The 23,244-nt window shown below is 47.7% G+C and overlaps 11 protein-coding genes across 11 annotated transcripts; 8 read left to right on the top strand and 3 right to left on the bottom strand.

The window, feature by feature from the left end:
* Positions 1-859: 859 nt before the first annotated feature.
* On the bottom strand, positions 860-1,842 carry PENARI_c005G02185 (uncharacterized protein; the record flags this gene model as incomplete). Its single annotated transcript, XM_022629607.1, has 2 exons — positions 860-1,725; positions 1,788-1,842. 2 exons carry the CDS (start codon positions 1,840-1,842, stop codon positions 860-862), a joined length of 921 nt encoding a protein of 306 aa, XP_022490194.1.
* Positions 1,843-2,398: 556 nt separating this feature from the next.
* Positions 2,399-3,854, top strand: PENARI_c005G08992 (uncharacterized protein; the record flags this gene model as incomplete). The annotated part of the gene is made up of 4 exons (XM_022629926.1): positions 2,399-2,479; positions 2,542-3,264; positions 3,318-3,349; positions 3,587-3,854. 4 exons carry the CDS (start codon positions 2,399-2,401, stop codon positions 3,852-3,854), a joined length of 1,104 nt encoding a protein of 367 aa, XP_022490317.1.
* Positions 3,855-4,254: 400 nt separating this feature from the next.
* On the top strand, positions 4,255-6,414 carry PENARI_c005G10683 (fungal specific transcription factor domain-containing protein; the record flags this gene model as incomplete). Its single annotated transcript, XM_022630014.1, has 4 exons — positions 4,255-4,506; positions 4,561-5,147; positions 5,206-6,161; positions 6,230-6,414. 4 exons carry the CDS (start codon positions 4,255-4,257, stop codon positions 6,412-6,414), a joined length of 1,980 nt encoding a protein of 659 aa, XP_022490214.1.
* Positions 6,415-6,835: 421 nt separating this feature from the next.
* On the top strand, positions 6,836-9,269 carry PENARI_c005G07233 (uncharacterized protein; the record flags this gene model as incomplete). The annotated part of the gene is made up of 2 exons (XM_022629845.1): positions 6,836-7,380; positions 7,439-9,269. 2 exons carry the CDS (start codon positions 6,836-6,838, stop codon positions 9,267-9,269), a joined length of 2,376 nt encoding a protein of 791 aa, XP_022490515.1.
* Positions 9,270-9,917: 648 nt separating this feature from the next.
* Positions 9,918-11,636, top strand: PENARI_c005G00032 (sugar porter family MFS transporter; the record flags this gene model as incomplete). The annotated part of the gene is made up of 2 exons (XM_022629519.1): positions 9,918-10,163; positions 10,248-11,636. 2 exons carry the CDS (start codon positions 9,918-9,920, stop codon positions 11,634-11,636), a joined length of 1,635 nt encoding a protein of 544 aa, XP_022490303.1.
* A 438-nt stretch (positions 11,637-12,074) lies between these two features.
* PENARI_c005G08615 (uncharacterized protein) lies at positions 12,075-13,410 on the bottom strand (the record flags this gene model as incomplete). The annotated part of the gene is made up of 3 exons (XM_022629910.1): positions 12,075-12,181; positions 12,235-13,219; positions 13,279-13,410. The coding sequence occupies 3 exons, from the start codon at positions 13,408-13,410 to the stop codon at positions 12,075-12,077; spliced, it is 1,224 nt and encodes a 407-aa protein (XP_022490218.1).
* Positions 13,411-14,225: 815 nt separating this feature from the next.
* On the bottom strand, positions 14,226-15,154 carry PENARI_c005G01374 (acyl-CoA thioesterase; the record flags this gene model as incomplete). The annotated part of the gene is made up of 2 exons (XM_022629577.1): positions 14,226-15,005; positions 15,065-15,154. The coding sequence occupies 2 exons, from the start codon at positions 15,152-15,154 to the stop codon at positions 14,226-14,228; spliced, it is 870 nt and encodes a 289-aa protein (XP_022490391.1).
* Positions 15,155-15,773: 619 nt separating this feature from the next.
* On the top strand, positions 15,774-16,373 carry PENARI_c005G09077 (uncharacterized protein; the record flags this gene model as incomplete). Its single annotated transcript, XM_022629932.1, has 1 exon — positions 15,774-16,373. One exon carries the CDS (start codon positions 15,774-15,776, stop codon positions 16,371-16,373), a length of 600 nt encoding a protein of 199 aa, XP_022490195.1.
* Positions 16,374-17,068: 695 nt separating this feature from the next.
* Positions 17,069-18,497, top strand: PENARI_c005G01890 (SMP-30/gluconolactonase/LRE family protein; the record flags this gene model as incomplete). Its single annotated transcript, XM_022629599.1, has 4 exons — positions 17,069-17,241; positions 17,293-17,794; positions 17,883-18,336; positions 18,460-18,497. The coding sequence occupies 4 exons, from the start codon at positions 17,069-17,071 to the stop codon at positions 18,495-18,497; spliced, it is 1,167 nt and encodes a 388-aa protein (XP_022490359.1).
* A 1,203-nt stretch (positions 18,498-19,700) lies between these two features.
* PENARI_c005G01940 (thioesterase family protein) lies at positions 19,701-20,603 on the top strand (the record flags this gene model as incomplete). The annotated part of the gene is made up of 1 exon (XM_022629603.1): positions 19,701-20,603. The coding sequence occupies one exon, from the start codon at positions 19,701-19,703 to the stop codon at positions 20,601-20,603; it is 903 nt and encodes a 300-aa protein (XP_022490598.1).
* A 1,159-nt stretch (positions 20,604-21,762) lies between these two features.
* On the top strand, positions 21,763-23,158 carry PENARI_c005G03606 (uncharacterized protein; the record flags this gene model as incomplete). The annotated part of the gene is made up of 2 exons (XM_022629677.1): positions 21,763-23,058; positions 23,120-23,158. Coding segments are annotated over 2 exons (1,335 nt in total), but the record flags the coding sequence as incomplete, so codon positions are not given.
* Between the last annotated feature and the right edge of the window lie 86 nt (positions 23,159-23,244).

Consider the following 23,244-nt stretch of genomic DNA (forward strand, 5'->3'; position numbering starts at 1 on the left):
ATTTACCAGTCTCCACCGCAGCATTCGTGCCGACATTGGCTCGTCGCCTCAAATTCATTCCTACACATACATAGTATCCAGGGTGGGACGGACTGCGTGACCGGTTCCCATTGTTCGAATCTCCAGGCTGAAAGATGTAATTGATGAGACAGATTCCACATCATCTCTAAATCTAATTGTAGGTCTAGCCCTTACAATAAACCCAAGTTAAACAAAGTGGGGGACAAAGGCGATCAGCAGACGCTAGAAATGAATGAGAACCACAATATACGACAGAACTTTCAGCATATACAAAAAAGTGTAGTCTCCTATTAGGGTTAATACTGGGTTCTAAACACCATCGTGGCCTTCTATTGTGTATGAAACGAGCGTGGACAAAGACTGTGTGCGTGTGAAAGGAGGATAAGTTGGCGGCGATCTTGCCTGATCGCTAGTTAGAGCTTCCCCTACGTTTGAGCTGTTTTGCATGGAATATACTCCGAGGTTCCATAAAGCGTTTCTGTATTATAACAATGATGCATTTCTTAGACGATACAATCTAGCAGGGGCTTTTGTAAGAGTAACTAGGCTTAGACTAGAGTGATTCAAGGTAGGGTTCTGGAAATAATTTATGAGTTGTTTTCGAATATGACACTAACTATAATCTAAATAAGGCCAAAATCGTACTATCTAGGATTCTAGATAAGAGTACTAAGTGGAAGCTAATCTCGAATATTAGTGTACTACCTTTTTGTTAACGATTTCAATAATAATAGTTAGATTAACTTAGGCTAAGCGGAAGGAGCTCCAACTAGAAAGTACTGCTGACCTGGCTGATGAAATACTCCATGTTCTCACCGTAATAAATTCAAGATCGACACTACCAGTCGTATAATCTTTGAGGATTCAAAACCATCAGTGAATGCCACTCGGAATCCGCTAGCCAGGACCGTAGACTCTTCAACCAAGCCCGATCATCAATTTCCAAGAACGGCGTTTCCTGAAGTGCTTCCTCTTTAGTCCGCACTTTCATCAAAGGCGTATGAGGCCAATCACTCCCCCAAAGCAACTGCCGAGGATTCGCATCAAACAAAGCACGTACAAGAGGCTTCAAGTCTGCATAATCTGGCGCTTTGCTGCTAACCCGATACGGCGCGCTGATCTTGACATAAAGATGACCCTCCCGCACAAGATCCATCAACTCATGGAACCCGATCTGCTGTGAGACATCTCCTTGGCATTCAGCAGGCAACATGCTCGCTCCTTTCAACAATGCGAAATGGTCAGTCACGAGCCGAATACCTCTAGGCACGATTTCCTGCGCAATGATCGGTTTGAGATCTGGCCAGAACTCCGGGTGGGTGTGTGTAAACGCCATACTCCAGCCAGTACAGCGGCCACTGAGGACTTGTGCGTGTTTCCTTAGGATTTGCTTCTGTAATTCGACGTCGTGCATGGCTGAGTATCGGTATATATTAACTCTTATACCCCGAATGCCGTTGATCTGCATTTCTCGTAGCTGTGCTGGTGTGACGGTCTCCGGGTCGATCACTGCTATTCCTCTGGTGTTGTCTCGGCATAAGTCGGCGATGAAGGTTGTAAGGCATGTGCTATCGGCTCCGTAGGATAATCCGTGTGTCAGAACTGAATGGCTGATCCCGAGCTGGTGTTTGAATTCGTTGTATGCATTGATCGTAGCGGGTGGGGGTGTTAGATGGCGGTTTGGGTCGTAAGGGAAGCGCTCGGCTGTAGAATTGATTTAGCTGTTCTGGGTGGTCAAGAAGATGTGAGAGGTAATTGAAGCGTACGCTCAAATATGTGATGATGGACGTCCCATCCGCCATTGGGGAGTAGTTGTGACATTGTAGTTATAGTGTGGTATCTTGCTCGCTGGTAGTCGTATCTAATACCCTACGAGCGGGTTGCCGTGAAGGTATCCGAAAAAGACATGTCAACTAGAGTTGGCATTATTCGGTTACTTAAGTCTTAGCTAAAAATATATGACCATAACGAGGGCTGAAAGGCTCTATGGCAGCTCCGACACCGAGGCAAAGTTTGGAATCCGGAGGCTGCATCCACACTAAGCTGGAGCTCTCCGGGTGAAGCTGGATGACTCCGGCCTCATTTCATTTCCTCTCTGTCGGCCTCTGTACTCCGGATCCCCAAATAAATCGCAAACACGAGTAGTGCCTGGCTCTGGCCACAAAGGATATGCAACTCTGAGGGAGTAATTTTAAGTTCATCGGTAATGTTGCGACATCGGAATGCCCCTCCGCGACTAACCCTTTGCGTTGACAAAGGGTTAGTACTAACGACCCGAGTCGCGAATTTGGTTTATTATCGTTGCAACTGCCGTACATAGGAACAACCAATATGAGTGTCCTTTTGCTTGGAACGGCCTATGTCGCCTCGGCAAAACATGTCTTCCAAGAAGCAAGTATCACCGTGGCAGTCAATCCTCGCTGGAGGCGCTTCCGGTGGAATTGAAAGCCTTGTTACTGTATGGAAAGAACATTTATCATGAAATCTCTTCAGAACATAATTGCTGATCGTTCACGATAGTATCCTACAGAATATGTGAAAACCCGCCAACAGCTTCTGCAACCTGGAAACTTATCAAACCAGTCGATCGTACAACTCTTTACTTCCACGATCCGTCAAAGTGGCTTTCGAGCACTCTACACCGGCGGTGGAGTCTTCTGTGCCTCTAATGCATCCAAATCAGCCATCCGCTTCTTCACTTTCGACTTCGTCCGCCGATCTATGCCGACCGATGCAGCTGGTAAGATGACACCACTGGGAACTATGGGCGCCGGACTCATGGCAGGTGTGGCAGAGGCAGTTATTGTGGTTACGCCGGGTGAAACAATCAAGACCAAAATGATTGATGATCGTGCTGGACCGAGACTGTATAGGTCAACTGGGCATGGTGTTGTCTCGATTGTCGCGCAAGATGGGTTGCGCGGGCTATACCGTGGTGTCATTCCCGTTACCTTAAAGCAGGCTTCCAATGCTATGGTGAGATTCACGAGCTATGGCATTCTCTTGCGCCAGATGGAAGCTATGTCTGTGCCAACGCCCATTAGAACGGTTGCGGCAGGGGCATTAGCAGGTGTTGTCACCGTGTATACTACCATGCCGTTTGATTCAATCAAGACGCGTCTCCAGGCCGTCGCTGGCAGCCAGAAATATCGGGGTTCTTATGACTGTGTGCGATCAGTGATCACGCAGGAAGGTGTTTCTGCATTGTGGAGAGGAACGACACCGCGGTTGATTCGTCTAAGTGTGAGTTGTCCATTCCACGAAATCTGTCAATCACTAATATCATACATTGTTAGGTGTCTGGAGCTCTGAGCTTTTCAATTTATGGGTATGTAATTGAGTGGACGAATGTTTTGTCACATAACTCGGCGGAGCGCCAGACAACTGGCTTCTAGCTTAGGTATAGCTTAGATAAAATCTAAATTGCAACAACTTCAAAAGCAGGACCTTACAATGCCATTGCTTTAGCATATCTTATAGAGTTTGCTGGGAAGCCTACGAGCCACGTCGGTATTGGAGCGGTTAGCATTTAAGCGGGCGAGATCGCCACCGTAACTTACCCCAGACTCGGCGTCTTCCCCACAGAAAAACTCCCGTTCGCATCTCCCTACTATCGCCCCCAGCTCACGTCTGATAATGCCTCGCAATATATTCAGGGGCTCTTAGCACCGGAAAGGCTCTGCACACAGACAATGGCTCCTGAAGAAAACACTGGCGCCGCTGCACCGCCCAGGAAGGTCCGCTCGGCATGTCGCCGATGTCGCCAGAAGCGCGTCAAAGTGGGTGCTCCTCTCAACGATGATACAACCCTGATATTGACAGGGCCAGTGTGATGGGGGTATCCCTGCATGTAGTAATTGCGCTCGTGCAAAAGTTCCCTGCATCGATGTGCATACTGGAAATAACGAGTTGTCAATCCCGCGAGAGTGAGTCAAGTCATTCTGAAGACTTCAAGGCTGAAGCAGGCCGCTTACCCTATGGATCCAAAGCTTTACCATTAAATGCTGTGCTCGTATAAAATGGCTCGAGCAGCATCTAGGGGCACTCTGCCCAGATTTCGATTTGGCCCAGGGCCCCCAAGTCAATGCGGACTTCATGGAGACCCTGAGTACATCGCAAGACGCCGCCACCATACCTGAGTCTACTACAGAACTTCAAAGGGGTATCTCAAATACACTTATGAATGACTCACCCCCGGAAGAAACCACTGTAAACAAACGGTCACATTCCACGATGGAATCCGACGCCGACTCTCCGCTTTCCGCCAAAGCCCGGTCGGTGGCTATTGACCTCGGTATGCTTTCTTTGCAATCAGACTCGCGCCAAAAGCATTACCTTGGGTCTTCCTCTGGGCTACTATTTACCAAGCTCATGGGTCTGGATGATGAACTTCGCCCAGCACAAGCTTCACGGCAAACCCGACGATTGGCTCCTCTCCGTATATCGGACGAGGTTTACAGAACCCTCTATGGGAGGCTGAAAAGTGTAAGTGCCTTGGTAGAAGGTCCTTTGGACTAAGTGATTACTGACGTTGCAAAGGAACTTCCCTCGCCCGATGAGGCGTGTCTTCTGCTGGAAATTTATTTCCAAAACATCCATATTGATCAACCATTCATTCATCCTGCATCGTTGGTCAATGCATACCAGGCATTGTATACCTGCGCACAGCGTGGATACGACAGTTCCGTTGACCGGAATGGATGGCTCCATGACCTTGATATCTTCTCTTATAACGGAAAATTCGACCATTTCGCTGGCCACAATGCCACTCCAATCTCTATATTCACCGCTGTCTTCCATATTTCTATGGCATTCTCTCTGGCTGCAACAGTCTTGACGCGCAAGAAAAATTACGATTTCTCTCCGGCACGGTTTCACCGAATGGCAATGTCTACAGCATCGGAAACATTTTCCAACATTTCGGTCACATCGTTGCAAGCCATCTTATTGTTGACTGTCCAGAGTCTGATTGAACCGGCTGGCATCAATGTGTGGACATTGACTCATATAGCTATATCTCATTGCATTGATCTTGGGCTACATCGTGAGCCAACTGAATTCGAGGCCCCAAGGGATGCAACGACCATTCTCAGGTTCATTTTCTATACCGTCTACTCACTTGATCGGTAAGAAGCATCATTTTATGTTCTTAGTCGCTAATTATAACTAACATAAAATCCCCAGATCAATCGCTACAATTCAAGGGCGACCTTTGGGAATTCGCGACGAGACATTCGATATCAAACCTCCAGATGAGACGGATATTGCTGCGATGACAAGATTAACAGACAGCGATCTTGAAATCAAAGTACCAATATCTCAGCTCCTAGCCTTGTCAATATGCAGGTTTCACTTGGACCAACACATTTCCGAGATCAAACTCTTACTCTACCACCTACCGACCCGGAACCATAGCTTTGTGTGGCCTACAAATCTTTCAGAAATACAAACACGCATCAAAAACGAGCTGGATCAATGGCTGGCTGGTGTTCACCGGATCGCACCCACGGGGAATATGGATGATGACGACAAAGTCAAACTGCAATTCGAGAAGATGAGGCAAGAACAACTTTACCATTCTGCAATTACGCTTTTGTTCCAGCCCTCACAAGTATTCCCATCGCCTAGCCAAGAAGCTTTGACCCTCTGCTATCAAAGCTGCAGCAAACGCCTCCAGATCTACGATGCAGTCGGTACCCGGGACATGCTCTATTACAACTGGCGCAACATCCATGGGATATTCTCCTCAGGGGCTACTATAGTCTACTGTGCCTGGGTTTCACGGGAAATCCAAAGAACTGTGCCGTTTGCAAAGCTTCTTCGGGATCTCCGGACTTGCTCGAATCATCTTAGCATTGGAAGCCAGTGGTGGCCTTCTGTGCGGAACGGCAAGGAGAGCTTTGAAACGATGATCGATCTGGTCATAAAGTATTTCAGCGACCTACAGCTGCAAGTGTTCCCTCTTTCAGCCCATAGGCGGCGCCTTGAAAGTAATGCTCAATTCCTCGAAAGCCAACCTCCAGTGTTTGGCGCACATGATCCTGATAGGGATGTTCAAGGCTACGGAGTAACTCAAGAAAGCCAATATTCGCAGTCTGAACGTCCAGTATTTCATAATCAAAACCAACAATTGGAGACTAGTAAGTCAAATTCAATACTTTTTCGTTTCAAGTTGAATTGGCTAGTTTTGCTGACGGTTCTCATGCAGACGGGTATCAACCTTTAGAACCAGACCTTGATTCCGTGCTTGTCGATTCCTTACAGGATCTTAACGGCTCTTCAATTGAAGCGGCAATGGAAAACTTCATGGCCGAGTTCTTGCACGAAGATTGGGGCTGGGATCCCTTTTCCAGTTCAACTGGTGCATTCGACAGCGGTCCTGGATTTCCGTAACCTGCTTATTGTCGCATTGGCTCTACAGCTGGACTTTATGAAATTATAACTGTAGCTGAGTGACTTTTGCTTTACCACGTCTTTGGGTCCGCGGTAGTCTCACAACCCACATCATATACATCAATATATTTTCTAAACCGCCCTATCGAGAAGTCTACTGTGCGCCAATAAAATCGATCCCTTCGCCAGTAAGAGACGTTCCTCATTCCCAACGACGTACAATCGACGGAGCCATCCGCCCCACCCGGAGCGCTCCTGAGCGCTCCATCTTCGATCCTCGGCAGATGCGAACATTGCAAATGCGCCGATTTTCGTCGCTAGTTTCTATCTGCACTTTCAAAATGGCGTTACATGGAAGCGTTTATTCTTCTTCAATCTCCCGCTGTTGCAGGTTTATCGCGTTGATTCGCGATTAAACATGATGTGGCAAGCTCTCCGGCGTGTTGCGTCCACACCAGCACTACAAAAATCTCTATGTACCAACTCGAGAAGTTTAACAACCGAAGCAAGTGGCTCAAGCTACTTTGGAGTCAACTACAGAAAACAGCTTGCAACTCTCGACATCCTTAAACGACGTTCGCGACGCCCCTTGACCTTGACCGAGAAGCTGCTGTATAGCCATTTGATCATTGATAGCGATCGGCAATGGGATCTCGAACAGATTGAAAGAGGAAATACCATTCTAGAGCTGAGACCCGATCGAATTGCTTGTCATGATGCTACTGCGACTATGGCCCTGCTCCAGTTCATCAGCGCTGGCCTGCCGCGTGTCATAGCACCAACAACGGTGCATAGTGACCACTTGATTATTTCGGAGAAAGGTGCGGTGGAGGATCTCACGCGAGCTGCTTCGGAGCATGCTGAAGTCTATGACTTTCTCAGCAGTGCGTCCAGGAAATATGGTATTGGCTTCTGGACGCCAGGTTCCGGCATTATTCACACTGTGATTTTTGAGAACTACGCCGTGTAAGGAGATTTTATCACCCCTCTATGTATGCCAGTACTAACTTGCGGCTTTATTTAGACCGGGTGGACTAATCATCGGAACCGACTCTCATACACCGAACGCCGGGGGCCTTGGGATGCTTGGGATCGGAGTTGGAGGTTCAGATGCTGTCGATGCCATGTCGGGCATGCCTTGGGAACTCGTCGCTCCTAAAGTTATTGGTGTTCGATTGACAGGCCATCTCCAGGGCTGGGCATCAACCAAGGATATCATTTGCAAGCTGGCTGGCATTCTCTCCGTTTCTGGTGGAAAGGGATCAGTCATTGAGTTCTTTGGCCCGGGCACACAGACGTTGGGAGCAACGGCTATGGCGACTATTTGCAACATGTCGGCAGAAATTGGCTCAACATCGTGCATCTTTCCATACACTGAGGCCATGGGCCGATATCTGACCGCCACAAAGCGCGATTATGTGGCCCAAGCAGCTAGTCGAGTTCAAGACGTCCTGTTATCCGCAGACGAGGGGTCACATCAGTACTATGATCGAATCATCGAGATCAGCCTCGATACACTTGAACCACACGTCAATGGTCCGTTCACTCCCGATTTGGCACACCCCATAACTGAGCTCAAAGATGCCGTTGGAGCGAAGGATTGGCCCGTTGAACTGAGCCATGCCATGGTTGGCAGTTGCACGAATAGCTCGTATGAAGACCTCGACAAGTGCCGACAACTAGTGGCTCAGGCCAAAGCTGCAGGTATTCCAAAGTTCAAGGTTCCCTTTGTCTTGACGCCAGGTAGCGAACAGATCCGTGCCACTGCCGAGGCCGACGGTATCCTTGACGAGATCAGAGAAGCTGGCGCTGTTGTATTTAGCAGCTCCTGTGGTCCTTGTGTCGGCTCTTGGGATCGCAAAGATATCGACGTGAAGGGAAAAGAGAAGAACTCGGTCATTTCAAGCTTCAATCGCAATTTTGTGGGCCGACATGATAGCAACCCCGCTACTCATTCCTTTGTGACTTCTCCTGAAATTGTCACGGCTTTTGCTTACTCTGGACGCCTTGACTTCAATCCCTTGACGGATACTGTTTCTTTCGAAGGATCGTCCCTCAAGTTCGAACCACCAATTGATCATGAGCTTCCATTGAGATATCTTTCCGGGGTGGACACATTCCAAGAGCCACCACCGGATGGATCGTCTCTTCCTATCGCTGTTCATCCACAGTCCGACCGGCTCCAGCTTCTTACCCCATTCCCCTCATGGCAGCCAGGGTGTGCCACTGATATGGAACTTCTGATCAAGGTGACTGGAAAATGCACAACTGACCATATCTCACCTGCCGGCCCCTGGTACAAATATCGCGGCCATCTCGAAAACATCAGCAATAACATGCTCACCACAGCCACCAACGCTTTCCTTCCCAACACACCCCAGATGCTCGGCCACACAAAGCACCCATTGACTGGACAGACCCAAGTCGTTCCCGAGGTAGCGCGAGACCTTCAACAAAAAGGTATCCGCTGGTGCATTATCGGCGACCATAACTATGGAGAGGGGAGCTCGCGCGAACATGCAGCTCTCGAGCCACGCTATCTTGGTGGAACTGCAGTGATTGCCCGCTCCTTTGCACGCATTCATGAGACAAACCTCAAGAAACAGGGCATGTTGCCGCTTACTTTCAATGATTCGGTCGATTATGATCGGATTGCTGAGGGTGATCGCATCTCTCTATTTGGTGTGGAAGATGGTGAGCTCCAGCCTGGAAAGCCAGTCAGGATGAGAGTGACTAGTAACGATGGTACCCGCTGGGAAGCTCAACTGAATCATAGTTATCACAGTGGGCAGCTCACTTGGCTACGGGCTGGTAGTGCGCTGAATCACATTAAAGCCACGTTGCTCCAGAAATAGGAGGTGGTTCATTTACCGGACGTATCTTTACTGCATGTTTGTATAGTTACTTCATGGACCTTTCAATATCCAACTTGTTTCGATTTTGAACTACCTATATTCTTCAAATACAATTTACTATAACTCATGAGTTTAATTTGATTGATAGTCACATTAGAGTCTTATCTCCAAACTCCCCATGGGTGCCCAACAAGTTGTCTCGCCGATTAGCTCTATGAATCGCCATGTGAAATTAAGGTTGCTTGATTGGCTGGCGGCGCAAAGAGGCTTATAAAAAGTTAAAAAGGCGAATTCCCCAACGTCCACGGATCACTCCGTACTCTCTCGGAACACCCCTTTGCCCCAGACTTGGCGCTCAACCACGCACTTCAATCAATATGACCCAATCGCTTTGATATGACCGGGGCTACGCGTAGGAAACCTCTCCCCCGCACAAGTCCTTTGGCCATGGGACTCGTCACCTTCCTTGATACTGCTCCCATTGGATCTTGCTTCTGGTGGATCATGGTGCCATATAAGCCGACTAAACAGAGAATATGCGCAACAAATTGATATAAGTCTAGCTGTCTGCCTGTGTCTAGCCTGAAGAAACGCTGATACCTTCATATCTTGTTTTCATTTACAGTTGAATACTTTACTTTCTTAGCAATGGGAGCAGCCGGTGGAGGCTGGTCTAATGAGGCCATTCGAAAGGTCCCTGCCCCAGCAAAGAGGGCCTATATCTGGCTCGCTGTCATCTGGGCCTCTTATTGTGGTGGTCTCCATGGCTTTAACACAGCCAATATTTCTGGGACTATGAGTCTCAAGCCATTCAAACGAGACTTTGGCTGGACAGATCTCCCCGTCTTGGTAGTCTCCAACTACTCTGGCTGGGTGGTCTCCTCGATGCTTCTGGTGTGTTTGTCCCACATTGTGAAACTTACTGCTTTCTCTATACCTTAAGACTCTCGAAATTGGGATGCTGACAGTTACTCGCAGGGTCAAACTGTCGGTGTTCTGTTGTCTGGGCCATTGGGCGAGCGCCGTGGACGAAAGTCCGTAGTCATGGCCGCAGCTATTTTCTACACGATTGGTGCCATTCTAATGGCCGCGAACTTTGGTTCTCTCGCAGAATTGCTTGTCGGTCGAGTCCTCTCCGGCGTCGGATCCGGCCTTGGAATGACAGCAGGCACTATCTACATTTCTGAAGTCGCTCCAACCGAGATGCGAGGAATGATGACCACCTTCTATAACATTAATATCATGAGTGGTGTAGCTGGCAGTTACTGGATCAACTATGGTTCCCTCGAAATCATCCCTGTCCAATCCAGTTGGCAGTGGCGTACGACTCTGGTCTTGCAGCTGATTCCTTCAGTTGTTCTCTTTATTGGGTGGCCATTCTTTCCTGAAAGTCCTCGATATCTTATGATGAGGGGACGAGAGGAAGAAGCACATGCCAGTTTGCTTCGTCTGCGTGGCTTGGAACCTACCGATAGCTACTTCTCTCGCGAGTGGGATGAACTAAAAGGCCGTGTGAACGCAAACACAGAAGTCCAATCGGCTCTTATGTCATTCAAGTCTCTTGTTGGATCCTGCATCACCGATCCTCCAACTCGGAAGATGCTCATATTCGTCATCATCATCCAGACCTTCTTCATCATGAGCGGCGGCAACTCGATCACGTATTATGCGCCGACGATTTTGAAAACAATCGGTCTGAACTCAGAGCAAGTCCTTTTATTCAGCGCTGTATACGGCCTCATCAAAGTTATCAGCGTTTTCCTCTATGCCTTCTTCCTGACCGATCGTTTCGGCCGCCGCCCATTACTCCTCATTGGCTCCGCCATCAACACCGTGTGTCTGCTATATCTCTCAGTCTATCTCGGTGTATCCGACCTCTCCAGTTCATCTGATAGTCCGTCGCCAGCAGCATGGGTGGCCATCGTGGCCATCTGCATCTTCGCAATCGGCTATGGATTTGGTTGGGCGCCAGCCTTCTCTCTGACAGCGTCCGAAATCTGCCCAACCTCAAGTCGAGGTACTGTCGTGACGATTGCTTTTATTTACCAGAATCTGCTCAATTTTGGAATTTCTCGTGGTTTCCCAAACATGACCGAGACAATGCATGCATGGGGTCCTTTTGCACTTTTCACTGCGTTTACGGGATGTGCCACTGTATGGGTGTTTGTAGCTTTCCCTGAGTGCAAGGGTCGGAGTATGGAGAGTGCACAATCATTGTTCTCCTTGCCTTGGTACAAGATCGGATCCGTTAAACTACCTGCTGTTGATGAGCAAACCGCCAATTTGGATATCAATGTGGACGTGGAGAAAGCAACAAGCAGTGAACATGAAGAGAATGTCGAGTCGGGGAGTGTGAGGAAGATTTGATGTATTTAGTTTCATACTCTCAACGCGGCATATAGCACACCATGATCCAACTTGCCAATATTACCCTCCTCCCAATATCATCGAGGACATGGAACTGAATTATGCAACATTGAAAGTATGCTAATAGTTCCGGTCTCTCGGCTTGTCATTCTCAGAAACAACACTCGAACAAGAGTCATATGATAAAAAGGAGAACGGCTCTATTTTACCGAACAAAAGTCCACAATCAGGTCATGACCCATGACACGTCCTCCGTCTTTACTGCAGAGCCTTTTTATAATCAACTATTCCAATCACAAAATTTGCGCGGCCAAAATCCTAGATTAAGACTTCCGTTGATTCCAATTGACGGCCATTCTATGTCGCGTTGTGCTGATATCACGCAAGAATCTGACCTGCAATCTCTGTGCTTCCCAGCATTTGAATTAGCTCTTGACATCATGACGATGAGATATCGCGATGCAGTGAGGAAGTGAACGCATATTCAACATCAGCCTTGCGGAACCCCGGTACTCGACCTAGAATGACAGTACTGTGTAATAGTTCTGTCGTTTTGTAAGTATATCTTGGCAAACCATCACAACATCTTCGAACTCACTGCGACAGAATAAGCCAATATCAAGGATGCGATCTGCTTTCCTACCCGATATCTTAGGAAGTGCACAGTGTTGTTTCATGGAGACTCCGCGCTCGCTAAGATATCCTTCGACATCTCGACAGTCGAACCATTGACCCCCAAGCCCAAATGTCTCGAGCACTTTCTGTTGATTAAAGCCTGTATCCCCATCCAAGAACCTCTCAGCTATCGCCATGCTTCCAAGAATACGCCTTGGCATCCGGCGATTCGGAGGGTAAATTGCATTTCCAAATTCGTCTTTGGGCGGGTAGTGTGTCCCAGCGCCTCCGATACAATAGAATGGGAGGCCCGGTAGCTCGAGTTCATCTCCGATTCCCCCTGTCACCAACCTTTTGAAGTATGGATATGTCTTCTCCCTGTCTCGTATGCAGGATACCAATCTAAATACCCGATAGTTGGCAGTTGGAGACGAGTGGGGGTCGATGAACAAGCGAAACGCGTGCTCTAAGCAATAGCGGTGCAAGCCGCGAGTAAAACTCGTCTCTTGAAAGTAGTAGGACAGATGCTCGCTGTCTGAAAGTGGGCGTTCTACCCAACTTCGGCTCTGGATCGCTGAATGATCGTCATCCAGACTAGAACTGGAAGATGTCGAAGAGGAAACACCTTCTCCAAGCCGATTTGTAGAGTCAGGTTGTAGTACTAATCTCCGAGAAGCCACATATTCAAAGGTATCAGGTGGTGGACTGTGATTTGCCTTTTCAGATGCAGCTGGGCTCTTTTCTGGACTTTCTGACTGTGGTAGAAAGATTGCTGCACGCAGCTTATTAAGTCGCTGATAGATTGCTGGATGACTGACAGAGGCGTCATTCTCGAGGTTGGCAAATGCGTCTCGGATCTTCCCAATCTGATCTTCTAGCTCAGATACTCGCACAGTGGCATTCTGAAGAATCGCCTTCTGCTTCAACCTGTGTACTTTTTGAGCCTGTCGGAGTTGGCCTCTCCGCTCCTACTGACTGTTAGCTATAGCCCGTCCAAAAGTATTACATTAACATAAACAATCCTGACCTGGGATAAAACAGAAGCGCCTGGTGCATCTAGCCGCGGTCTACCTGGGCGTTTAGAACGGCGTGGTAGATTTTTCCGTCTATCCACTGAAGCGCCTTCCTCCGGATTAGCCGCTGAGTTCTCGTCAAGCATTTCGGTGTCGTTGGTTAATGGCTTTGTATGTTTCTTCATGGCAAGGGTACAAGGTGGTGTCTCTGAGAGCAATAGTGTATCGGTGGATTGGGCTGGAGAACTAAGATGGAGCGAAAAGTCGCATGGAAAACGTCATTCTCACGAATACATGGTTCTACTCTTCCCACAACAGAATCAGAGCCGTATAATTGAATGCTAAGGTGGTGTGCTGATATTTCCATGATATTCTAATCACTCGACGGCCTCGGCTCTCATTGCGTTGGGGTCAACTGTGTGGGTCAGAGCCAAATCTTGACTAGCCAAGCAATCGAACTTTGATTGGGTTCCCCAACAGTGGCGAACTTCTTCAGACCGTTCAGTTCTTTTTCGACTTTTGAGGAAATACTTTTGTCCGAGAATGGTAGTAAAATGTAAAAGATATTCTAGGCACGCATCCTCCTACTGGGCCAAAGACCACTATCTCTGGCCCCTTATTCAGATATCCTAGGACTAATGTATATACTAGAAGTTTCGTAAAACATGTCATAATGCAACGGGCGCAATTATCGATGACATAAAAATAGAGGGAAAGCAGAAGAGGGTGATTTCCATTACTATGGAGAGCCTGCTATATTCAAGAGAGAGGCACTGAATGAGAGATAAAGATACGGAAACTAGTTGAACCTTCAGATAGAAAGCAAAATACAGAGGGCCGGCCTGAGGTACAGACAAACAAACATGGCCTGAAACACAAGGCCTATGCCCAACCAGGCAGGCTAAGGCGGATGCCTAATTAAGCCAGCAAGATGAGGTACATCGCAAGGGACGACTCTCTGTTATCTCCATAACAGATCGGTGTATCTTCCAAGCGCCGTATGAATCTCGCCCTCGAAGCAGTTGTTGACGCCGTCCCACCCCAGTTTCAATTGAGCAACTTCCAAATCCCTTTTGCGTCTTGCCTCAATTTCTCGCCAGATTAAATGAGAAGTTTTTGTTTGGTCAGGTCCAGTGGGGTTAGAGCCCATCTCGGCATCTGTAGACGGAAGCAGGCCACATTCCTTTAGCATATTTTCTGGAGGGAATGTCTTCCTCCCTTGCTTGAACACGTATCGCGACACTGCAGACGCGAACACGCTTCGGCGCTTCTTCTCTTGCATCACGGCGTCTCCATGCTCCCTCGAACGAGATGGTATCTCGACACTATCTTTTTGGAGACAGAATTGTTTTGGTCGATAGGCGCCTCGGACGACAAAATGCGTCACGATATAGATCCATTTCTCATCCCAACTCAGAACACGCGACCAAACTTCAAATGGTTGATATGGTTTGATCTCTCTGTGGAAAACACACTGTACACCACTTAAGATCATGACTGCAGTATTGTGCGTTGGACGGAACGACAGGCGCTGGCTGAATAGAAGAAGACTAAGATTGCCCCGCGAGATATCCATGTCGGTGAAGTATGTCGAATTGGATTTGTGGATATTGTAATCGCATTCGCTCACGGGCGATCTTGTACGGTGAATGGCGGGGAGGAAGAGACATTCTGGGCTTAGCTGGTCGATAGTGACAGGGGTGATGAAGAGTCGAGTCAAAAGCGTTCGGATAAATCGAAACTGTGCATAATTTGTTAGTGACGTGATTTCTATGGGTTCGGTTATAGCAAAATACTCACATGCCATACCCATGGCAGGTTCTTATATGCAAGTAGTAAAATCACCAAAACTGCGATAACCGTTGGTGTATCAAGCGCGAAGGTAGCCATTTTATTTTCCGAGATACCAGTGAATGGGGATGACTGGAGACGAGAACACAAAAAATCCAGGAAAGGGATCCTATCTTTTGTAATAAGAATTATAATCCCAGGTTCACTTTGTTGAGAGTATTCCCAACGTACGGGTCTTGATGTCGTTGATTAGAATATCTCGGCATTCCGATTTATGCCCTACAAAGACGCTTCTGGGTATAAATAGTATTCAATTCGCGAGCAACCAGCCTTATATTATAATTATTTATACTTCTGTCTCTTATTTTGTCTCCTGTCTCACAGCCATCATGGTTAAGACGGTCCCGATTTTTAACGCCCATCAACTCGCATATCTTGCCGTGGGTTTCTCTGTAATCTATATTCTGGCAGTAAGAAAATATCGTTACCAACGAGCCCACTCTGTTGAAACAAAATATTACCGAAATGGACGTCCATTGTCGGAGATGACTGTCAAAGAAGCCCATGAGGTGGTGCGCAATCTACGGGAATTGGAATTTCCATTCTCGATGCATCTCTCTATGAAACTGTCTCTGCTAAAGGTTTGGCTTTCTAAATGTCTCGGCATCCGGTCCATTTTCTAATTAATTTCTTTTATCAGACTGGTTCGATTCCCACGATGGCCAAGTTGTTTGTCGCAACGAGACAACTGAACGACAAAAATGCGTCAAAACGTGCAGCAGATACAGAAATCATTCTGAACGAGGTTCACGACAGAGAACCAGGGTCTGACTCCCATCTACTTGGAATTTCCCGCATGAACTATCTGCACGCCCGATTCCGGAAAGCCGGCAAGATTCTGGATGATGATATGCTACATACTCTGGGCTCCGCTGTGCTCGATATTTTCCAGACCATTGGCTCAATCGAATGGCGAGATCTTACAGATGTCGAAAAGTGTGCGATTGGTGTTTTCCATAAAGCTCTTGGTGACGCTATGGAAATTCCGTTCACCAAGCTCCCGTCACAGAAGGACGGTTGGAGAGATGGGATCCATTTTGCTGAGGAGATTATGGGCTGGACATTGCAATACGAAAGGCGAGTTGCTGAGCCAACCAGCTCTACTCGCGAGATCGGACGGCAGCTCATGAATCTGGCCACATTCCATCTTCCGTCTGCGTTGAAACAATTTGGGGAGCAAATGATTGCTTCTAGGGTGGAGGGTTATATGCAGGAGAGTATGGGGTATGTATCAACGATCATTGGAAGCAACTTTTAGAGTAAACGCTGACGGTAGTGACAGGTTTCGGAAGCCAACAAACCTCCATTACACTCTGATGGGAGGAATTTTCAACATCCGAAAATTTGTTTTACGATATCTAAGTTTTCCCCGGCCAGAGAGCAAGAAAGTTCACATGCTCAGTAGCTCTCCAGACCCTGTCACCGGTCTGTACACAGCCAATTTCTGGATTGCCCATCCTTGGTATGTGAAGCCAACCTTTTCTAATCGGTGGAGCTTCAAGGCAATTTTGGCGTGGATAACCGGTGGGCCTTCTCTGACAGACGGGAGTCCATGGCGGGCGGACGGATATGACCTGAGAACTATTGGCCCGACTGCCCAGGAGAAACGCGGAGCGGATGAAATGGAGGATATATTCGCAGACTTGAAGAAGCAAGGATATGCTGGTGGATGCCCGTTTCATTCCTAATTACCAGGTCCTATATCTCTCTTCTCCCACATATTACATTTTTCATCAAAGTCGTTTTATAGTAAGGACAGTCTCCAAAATACAAGAGATCCCATCAGGCTTAGGATAGCTCCGTGTGCGGGACGGATGGCTCCGCGTGTTGTTATTTGTGCAGGAACACCGGCCTTGAGTTCAATGACTTTGAAGAAAAGCTATAAAGTTCAAACTGATCTTACTATTGAGTGACGAGACACATAATCAAAAAGATTGATGTCAAATTGTGATCATGTCGAATAGTTCAATTTATCTTAAAGCTCTACCCTCGTGGTTCGTTCAACCAGCCGCAAAATGGGCCTGGATCTCCCTTTCTGCCTTTGCTACACTCCAAGGACACTTCAATCGAACAATCTTTGATGCACCTTGGGCAGGCCAAGTGAGCGATTCCTCGCTAGCCCAAACGTAAGTAAGTGAGTGCCGCCGCTAACTCCTTGAATAGCTATGAAGCAATAGGAATAGTTCCGCTCACTTCTCCAGGTTGCAAAACATCAACACAACCGACTTCGTGGTCTATGATTCCAAATTCTTCAGTATCATAGGCGCCGAAGCCACGATTGAGCATGTCCAGAAGCTCGCTTACCAATCCCACGAGGCGCCCTGTTACATCCAAAATACCAGACAGCTGTTTTTTGTTGAATGGGGACCACCCGGTGGCGTTGATGGCATTCACAAATGGCAATATCTGCTGGATGTGGATACCAATAGCCTCAAGAAGATCGTAACTGACCCGCCAACCTTGAATGCCCACGGCTGTGTGTCATACCAGGATCACCTTTACGTTGCGACCGATGGAGCTGGAAGCAGTGAGAGCGGCAGTCTGGTGCAAATTGATCCTGTGTCTTTGAAGAAAAAGGTTCTTCTAAACAACTTCTTCGGGCAGCCGTTTGCTGGGTTTAATGATCTAGAGATGGATCGAGAAGGGAACTTCTACCTGACAGACTCTAAATCAGGATGGGTATGTGATGAAGTATTAAAATGTGCTCAGGCTTTTCTTATTTAACCGCAAACAAGAAAATTTATACTGACTTGCTATCTTCTCATAGGGCCGTGAAATCGTCAACTTCGCCCCTCCAACCAATCCATCGATCTACTTCGTCAACAACACGACAATGCAGTCGAAGATTATCTGGACAACAGACGGTAATGCAAATGGAGTAGCCATCTCTCCAGATGGAAAAACGCTGTACATTCCGGATACAGGCGTCTCCAATTTCCGACCCTCGAACAAGAATCCCTACGGCAAACGAATGTTATGGGCATTCGACATATCCGGATCAGGAGCAGTGCTCGCCAACAAGCGTATGTTGGGAAATCCATTGTCGTATTTCTATGATGGGATCCGCGCATCAAGGGAAGGTTGGTTATTTGCAGGTTCCGGTGATGGAGTGGATGTGATTGATCCGGAGACTGGATTTGTGCTGGGGAGTATTCGGGTTGGAGGGGGATCAAACGTGGCAGTGAGCCTGGCATTTGGGGAGCATGAGATGTGGATTGTTGGTAAGGGGGGAGTTTGGCATGTGAAGAATATCAAGGCTCGGTTAATGCGTGATTGGTAGGGCAGTGCTACTCTTTGATGCCACTCATTGTGACTATAGAGTAACTAAACAAATCAATTAATAGGATCTACTAAAATTGACCCCGGTAACATTCGGCCATAAGTACATTTGGTCCAAAGTAACATAAGCGTAAAGTCAGACTCCAATCGTGGCAGAAGAAAGAACTTGTGACGCATATGTCTCATAGCAGAAGACCCCCAAAGCCACACCAGCAAAGAAATCCGTGAAAATCGTCAAAAACCAGAACCATGGGATTTGAGGAACTCCTCCAAAGAAGTGAGCTGGTGTGCGGATGCCCAGGGTTGCGTAGCTGCCAAGATACAGAAGCGATTTTCGATATTTACCAGACAAGTACAGTCTGTATCCATAAAATCCGCAAAACGTGTGAAATGGATAGGAAATGAGTATTCCAATGCGATATGCTTTGGGGCTTTCGTAGATGAAAGGAACTGGAGGATAGTCTGCGGCCCGAGTGTAATTGTGCGCGTAGTGAATGGTGGTTGTAAGCATCAAACAGAAAAGGAGCATTCGCAGGCGAGGCAGTTCTGCAGAAGATGGAGGTGTAAAGGCCTCCCGAGACATGGTTATCGGGTCCTTATTTTGGGTTGTTGGTCCAAGTTGTTTGCGAGGGATTAACGTCGGTTTCAAGCGAGACGAACGAATAAGCGTACTGAGGATACAAAAGCCAATAAAGCTTACGATCGGGCGACAGAGAATATAGAACTTTCTTCAACCTGTAAATAATATTTCACAGCCACTCCAAGTAATATGCTCTTCGGTCTCACCATTGGGGGAACCCGAGGTATTAGAATATCTTTGTCTTCCGAGGGTGACGACCTGGTTATTCTAATCAAGAAGCACCTCGGTGAATTTGATCATTCAGTGACCAGCTGCCTTTGCAACATGTGGGCTGTACTGAGGATGGGCCCAGTTTGTCAAAGGGCCTTTTTGCAGTGTCCGCACAATCATAGAAATATAATCAACAATGAGCAGTAACCTGAACTTGCCGAAACTCTACCAGTTGGATCATTTTAGCGAACCTAACGCGCATTAAGAAAATAACGTCTATCTTGGCTAGTTTTCAATAACTCCTGTAGATCATTTCATGATTACAATAGCAAGGGGTGAGAATATGAAGCCTTTCAAGGTTCATTGCTACCTCGGCATATTCATGATTCGTGATTCTTCCCTATTTAAATAGCATAAATGTTCCAAAATGTGAATTGATTCATATTTGGTTTATATGCATGGTATCCCAGTTAGTTTGTTGTTGTTTCACGTCCTCAAACATATCATTGACAGCCAATGGATGACTCCGACATTACCCTCAACCGCCAAATTGGCGTTGAAGCTATACGGCCTGGCTGCTATCGCTCTGTTGTCAATCCGACACGAATGGGCAAGCTCTCATCGACTGCATTCGGAGGGAATTTGTTGGCAATTGCGGTGAATTCGACATACCAGACTGTTTCACATCTTCATCACTTATATTCCATTTGCGGGCATTTCCTCCGTCCCGCCACAACAGACCGCAAGTTGATTTGCGAGGTGCAAAATGTACGGGATACCAGGAGCTTCCAGACGCGAGTCGTAAGAGTCAGTCAGGAAGCAGATGATGGTTCGATGAGAGCGTGCCTCGTCGCATCGGCGGATTTCCATGTCGAGGAGCCTGCATCTATGGTCACATACAGCGTTCTCCCGCGATCTAGCGATTCTGCGACTCCAGTGCCGGTCAATACGAAGAGTTCTGCGCACCATGGATATGGCCTTTACAAGTATATCGAGAAATTCACGGATGTTCAACCAATCTTGTTTCAAGAAGGCGATACAGATCGAATTCCAGAGACCGCTCCGTCAGTGATATCCAGCGAAAGATTTCGAGTGCGTGGTCCGCTGGAAAGTCAGGCTGAAGAGCTGTCCGCTCTTGCTTTCTACATGGATCGAGGTCTTGCGTATATCCCTGCGGATCATAGCGGGTACGAGTTGCTAGACGCAAGTGCTTGTGCCACTTTGGATTTTGCTCTACGGATATTCAGGCCACAAATTACCCTAAAGAATTGGCATGTCTCGGAACAGCGAACTGCTGTTGCAAACAATGCCAGGGCTTTTAGTGAGGGGCGAGTGTGGGATGAGAATGGTATTCTCGTTGCCAGTATGACCCAGCAAACTATGCTGCGTCCTAAATCTGGGTTTATACCGCGGATCTGATTGACAATTCTATTCGCAAATACACGCCTCATCCTTCTAGTCCGATTAGACATCCGCCTAGGTCAGCCTAGTTGAACATACGCCTTTTGTGCAAACCATGCTTGTTTTTATGTATCTTGGGCGTTCCTCCTTCTGTTTGCTGTTTTCTGTTTACCCGCTAGTCTCTGGTTCCCGATGCCTCTCTCTTTCGATCCCTCTTTTTAGCATACGTCAGGTTCTCTCGATAGTCATTAAAGGGATCCCGCAGAACTCTGTAAAGGCCTGGCACCTCCAGGTATTGCCCCAAAGGTCCGATCGCTGTTTTGTAGCACACTTGGTCCTTTTCGTCACCTTGAAATGCATAAGGCCTATATAATTATCTTTGATATCAGGTTTAGTACATACGACCACAGGGTGTGGAGAACAGGGCTTCCCGTCCGCTCAGCCGTACTTAAGCCACACGCCGGTAAGTTAGTAGTTAGGTGGGTGACCACTAGCGAATCCTTACTGTTGTATGTTTTTGCTTCATGGCACTTTTTTTTTTTAAATGTAGAAGGGAGATAGTAGGAGGATATTATTAGGTTCGGAAGTTCTCCGATAGGTAAAAAGAAAATACCACGGTCCTACAGTAGTCCTGAACCACGGAGAACGACTCAGGGGCGCTCTAATTCGACATGTATTGCCACTCGAGTGGCGTTCCAGAACCGCCGCATTGCTTAGCCTCATTTTTGGAAAGTTTGCTTCAGGGTAAGCTGGTAAACTCAGTCTGATCATGTCGCTTCCTTCTCTGCCGTATATCAGACTTTGCATACATGTTTCTATTTAGTTGCACACTCTATGTTCTCTTCTCTGGAATTTAATTCCTCTTCTTTTCACCTCCCTCGTAAACCTCGGAAGAACCTAACAAAGGAAAACATGAGGCGAAACGACTAGCGAGCATCGGCTACATCCTAAGTTGTTTCCACTTATCCGGAACCCTGCCAATCACAACCCAAGCTCGGACTACTCTAATGCAGCAATTTCCACCGACCTCTCTAGGGAAAAGGGAAACCGCCCCCAAAACTCAGGGTCTGTCATGAGGCGTTGTTAGCTTTTTCCTTAGTATGCTTTTTCTAAGAATATTAAAACCATGGCGGGCGCCATATTTTTTCGTACCCCAATCTCTATCCACAGGCCCAACATGGCGCCTTCACACTCGTTCAAACTATACTTGTCACTCGCTTTATCTTACCTCAGTCCCCTCGTTTCCGCCGCGCCATGGATAGTAACAGAAAATTATGAGCAGGAGCTCGTAACCTACGGTTACAACTCCTTGCGCGTAAACACCTACATCCAACAAATCACCCCAACGGCAACTCTCCCCGCAGAAGCGCTATCAACCATAACATCCACCGACACAGTCTTTGGCTATACCATAGTCGAGAAACTTTACCCAACAGGGTACGGCTCCGCCGCCGCTTACGACAACGGCTACTCCGTCGACAGCGACGGCAACGTCCACAGCACAGTCTACAAAGTGAACCTCACCTTCACCGCGCCAACAGGCTGCTCAACTAAATGGACCTCAACAATCGCGGCGGAAGTCACACCCCCATACACAATTGCCAACGCTCTTCCCCGCGAAACAGGAGCCGCCTCCACCTCCGTCGACGACACTCGTCCTTTCCAACCAACAACATACTACTTCGACGTCGTCTACGTCAACCCAACCCAAATTCCAAGCCGTACCCTTTCTTCGCTAAGCTACTTTAATACTCCGACCTCTGTAGCCGGCGGCGCATCTTGCCAGTATACATCCAGCTCCAGCAGCTATTACGGCGGCGGCTATTACACCAACAACTATTACGGCGACGACTACTGGGATAACTGGTACACAAGCAAGTGGGGTCTAGGCATTGGAATCTCCGGCCTGGCATTAACACTCATCTGTGTCCTGGGCTGGATAGGCCTGTTCCTGATCCTCGGCTTCATCGAAGCATGGGTCCGATTCCGCCGTCTCATGACAGGCTGGCAGACCCGTCGCGGACTTCCGCTTTTCTGGTGTTTCCTTATCTTCCCTGTTACGCTGTTCTTCCTCTTCTGTTTCCGGAAGGGGTATCGTGCGCGCAGTCGTGAGGACGCTGAGGTTCTTAAGAAGAGGTGGGACGCTATGCCTTTCGGGACTAAGTTGAAGCTTTACTTTGTTTGGGGCTTCCGCTTTAAGTATCCGCCTATCCTGGGTCCTGCGCCTGCTAGGGTGCAGGGTAGTAAGAAGCCTAAGGATTCGGGTCCTAGGCTTTTGGATGCTACTCCGCCTGGTTCTGCTGCTGGGTCTGGGGCTGAGAGGGGTCTTGCTGGTGTTCCTGAGGTTGGGGAGGTCCAGGGTCAGCAGGGTCATGTTGTTCCTCAGTCGCATGTTCCTGATGTCGAGGCTTCGGGGCCTATTTCTGGGGCGAGGGATGAGGAGATTGGACACGCTCGTTGGTGGAAATTTCGTGTTTGATTGAGGAGGTGTGTGTGACTTTTGTTTGCAAAACGCTGATATATATATTCTTTAGTGGGAACGTCCACTGTTTCTAATCATTCATGTGTCCAATGTATGTTAATATTTAATTGATACCACGTGCTTTTCGTTCCCATAAAAATCAAACGAGTTCGCACAGTATTTTAGACCGGTTAAAAA

The sequence above is a fragment of the Penicillium arizonense genome (assembly GCF_001773325.1).
Source record: "Penicillium arizonense strain CBS 141311 chromosome Unknown PENARI_contig005, whole genome shotgun sequence".
NCBI lineage: Eukaryota > Fungi > Ascomycota > Eurotiomycetes > Eurotiales > Aspergillaceae > Penicillium > Penicillium arizonense.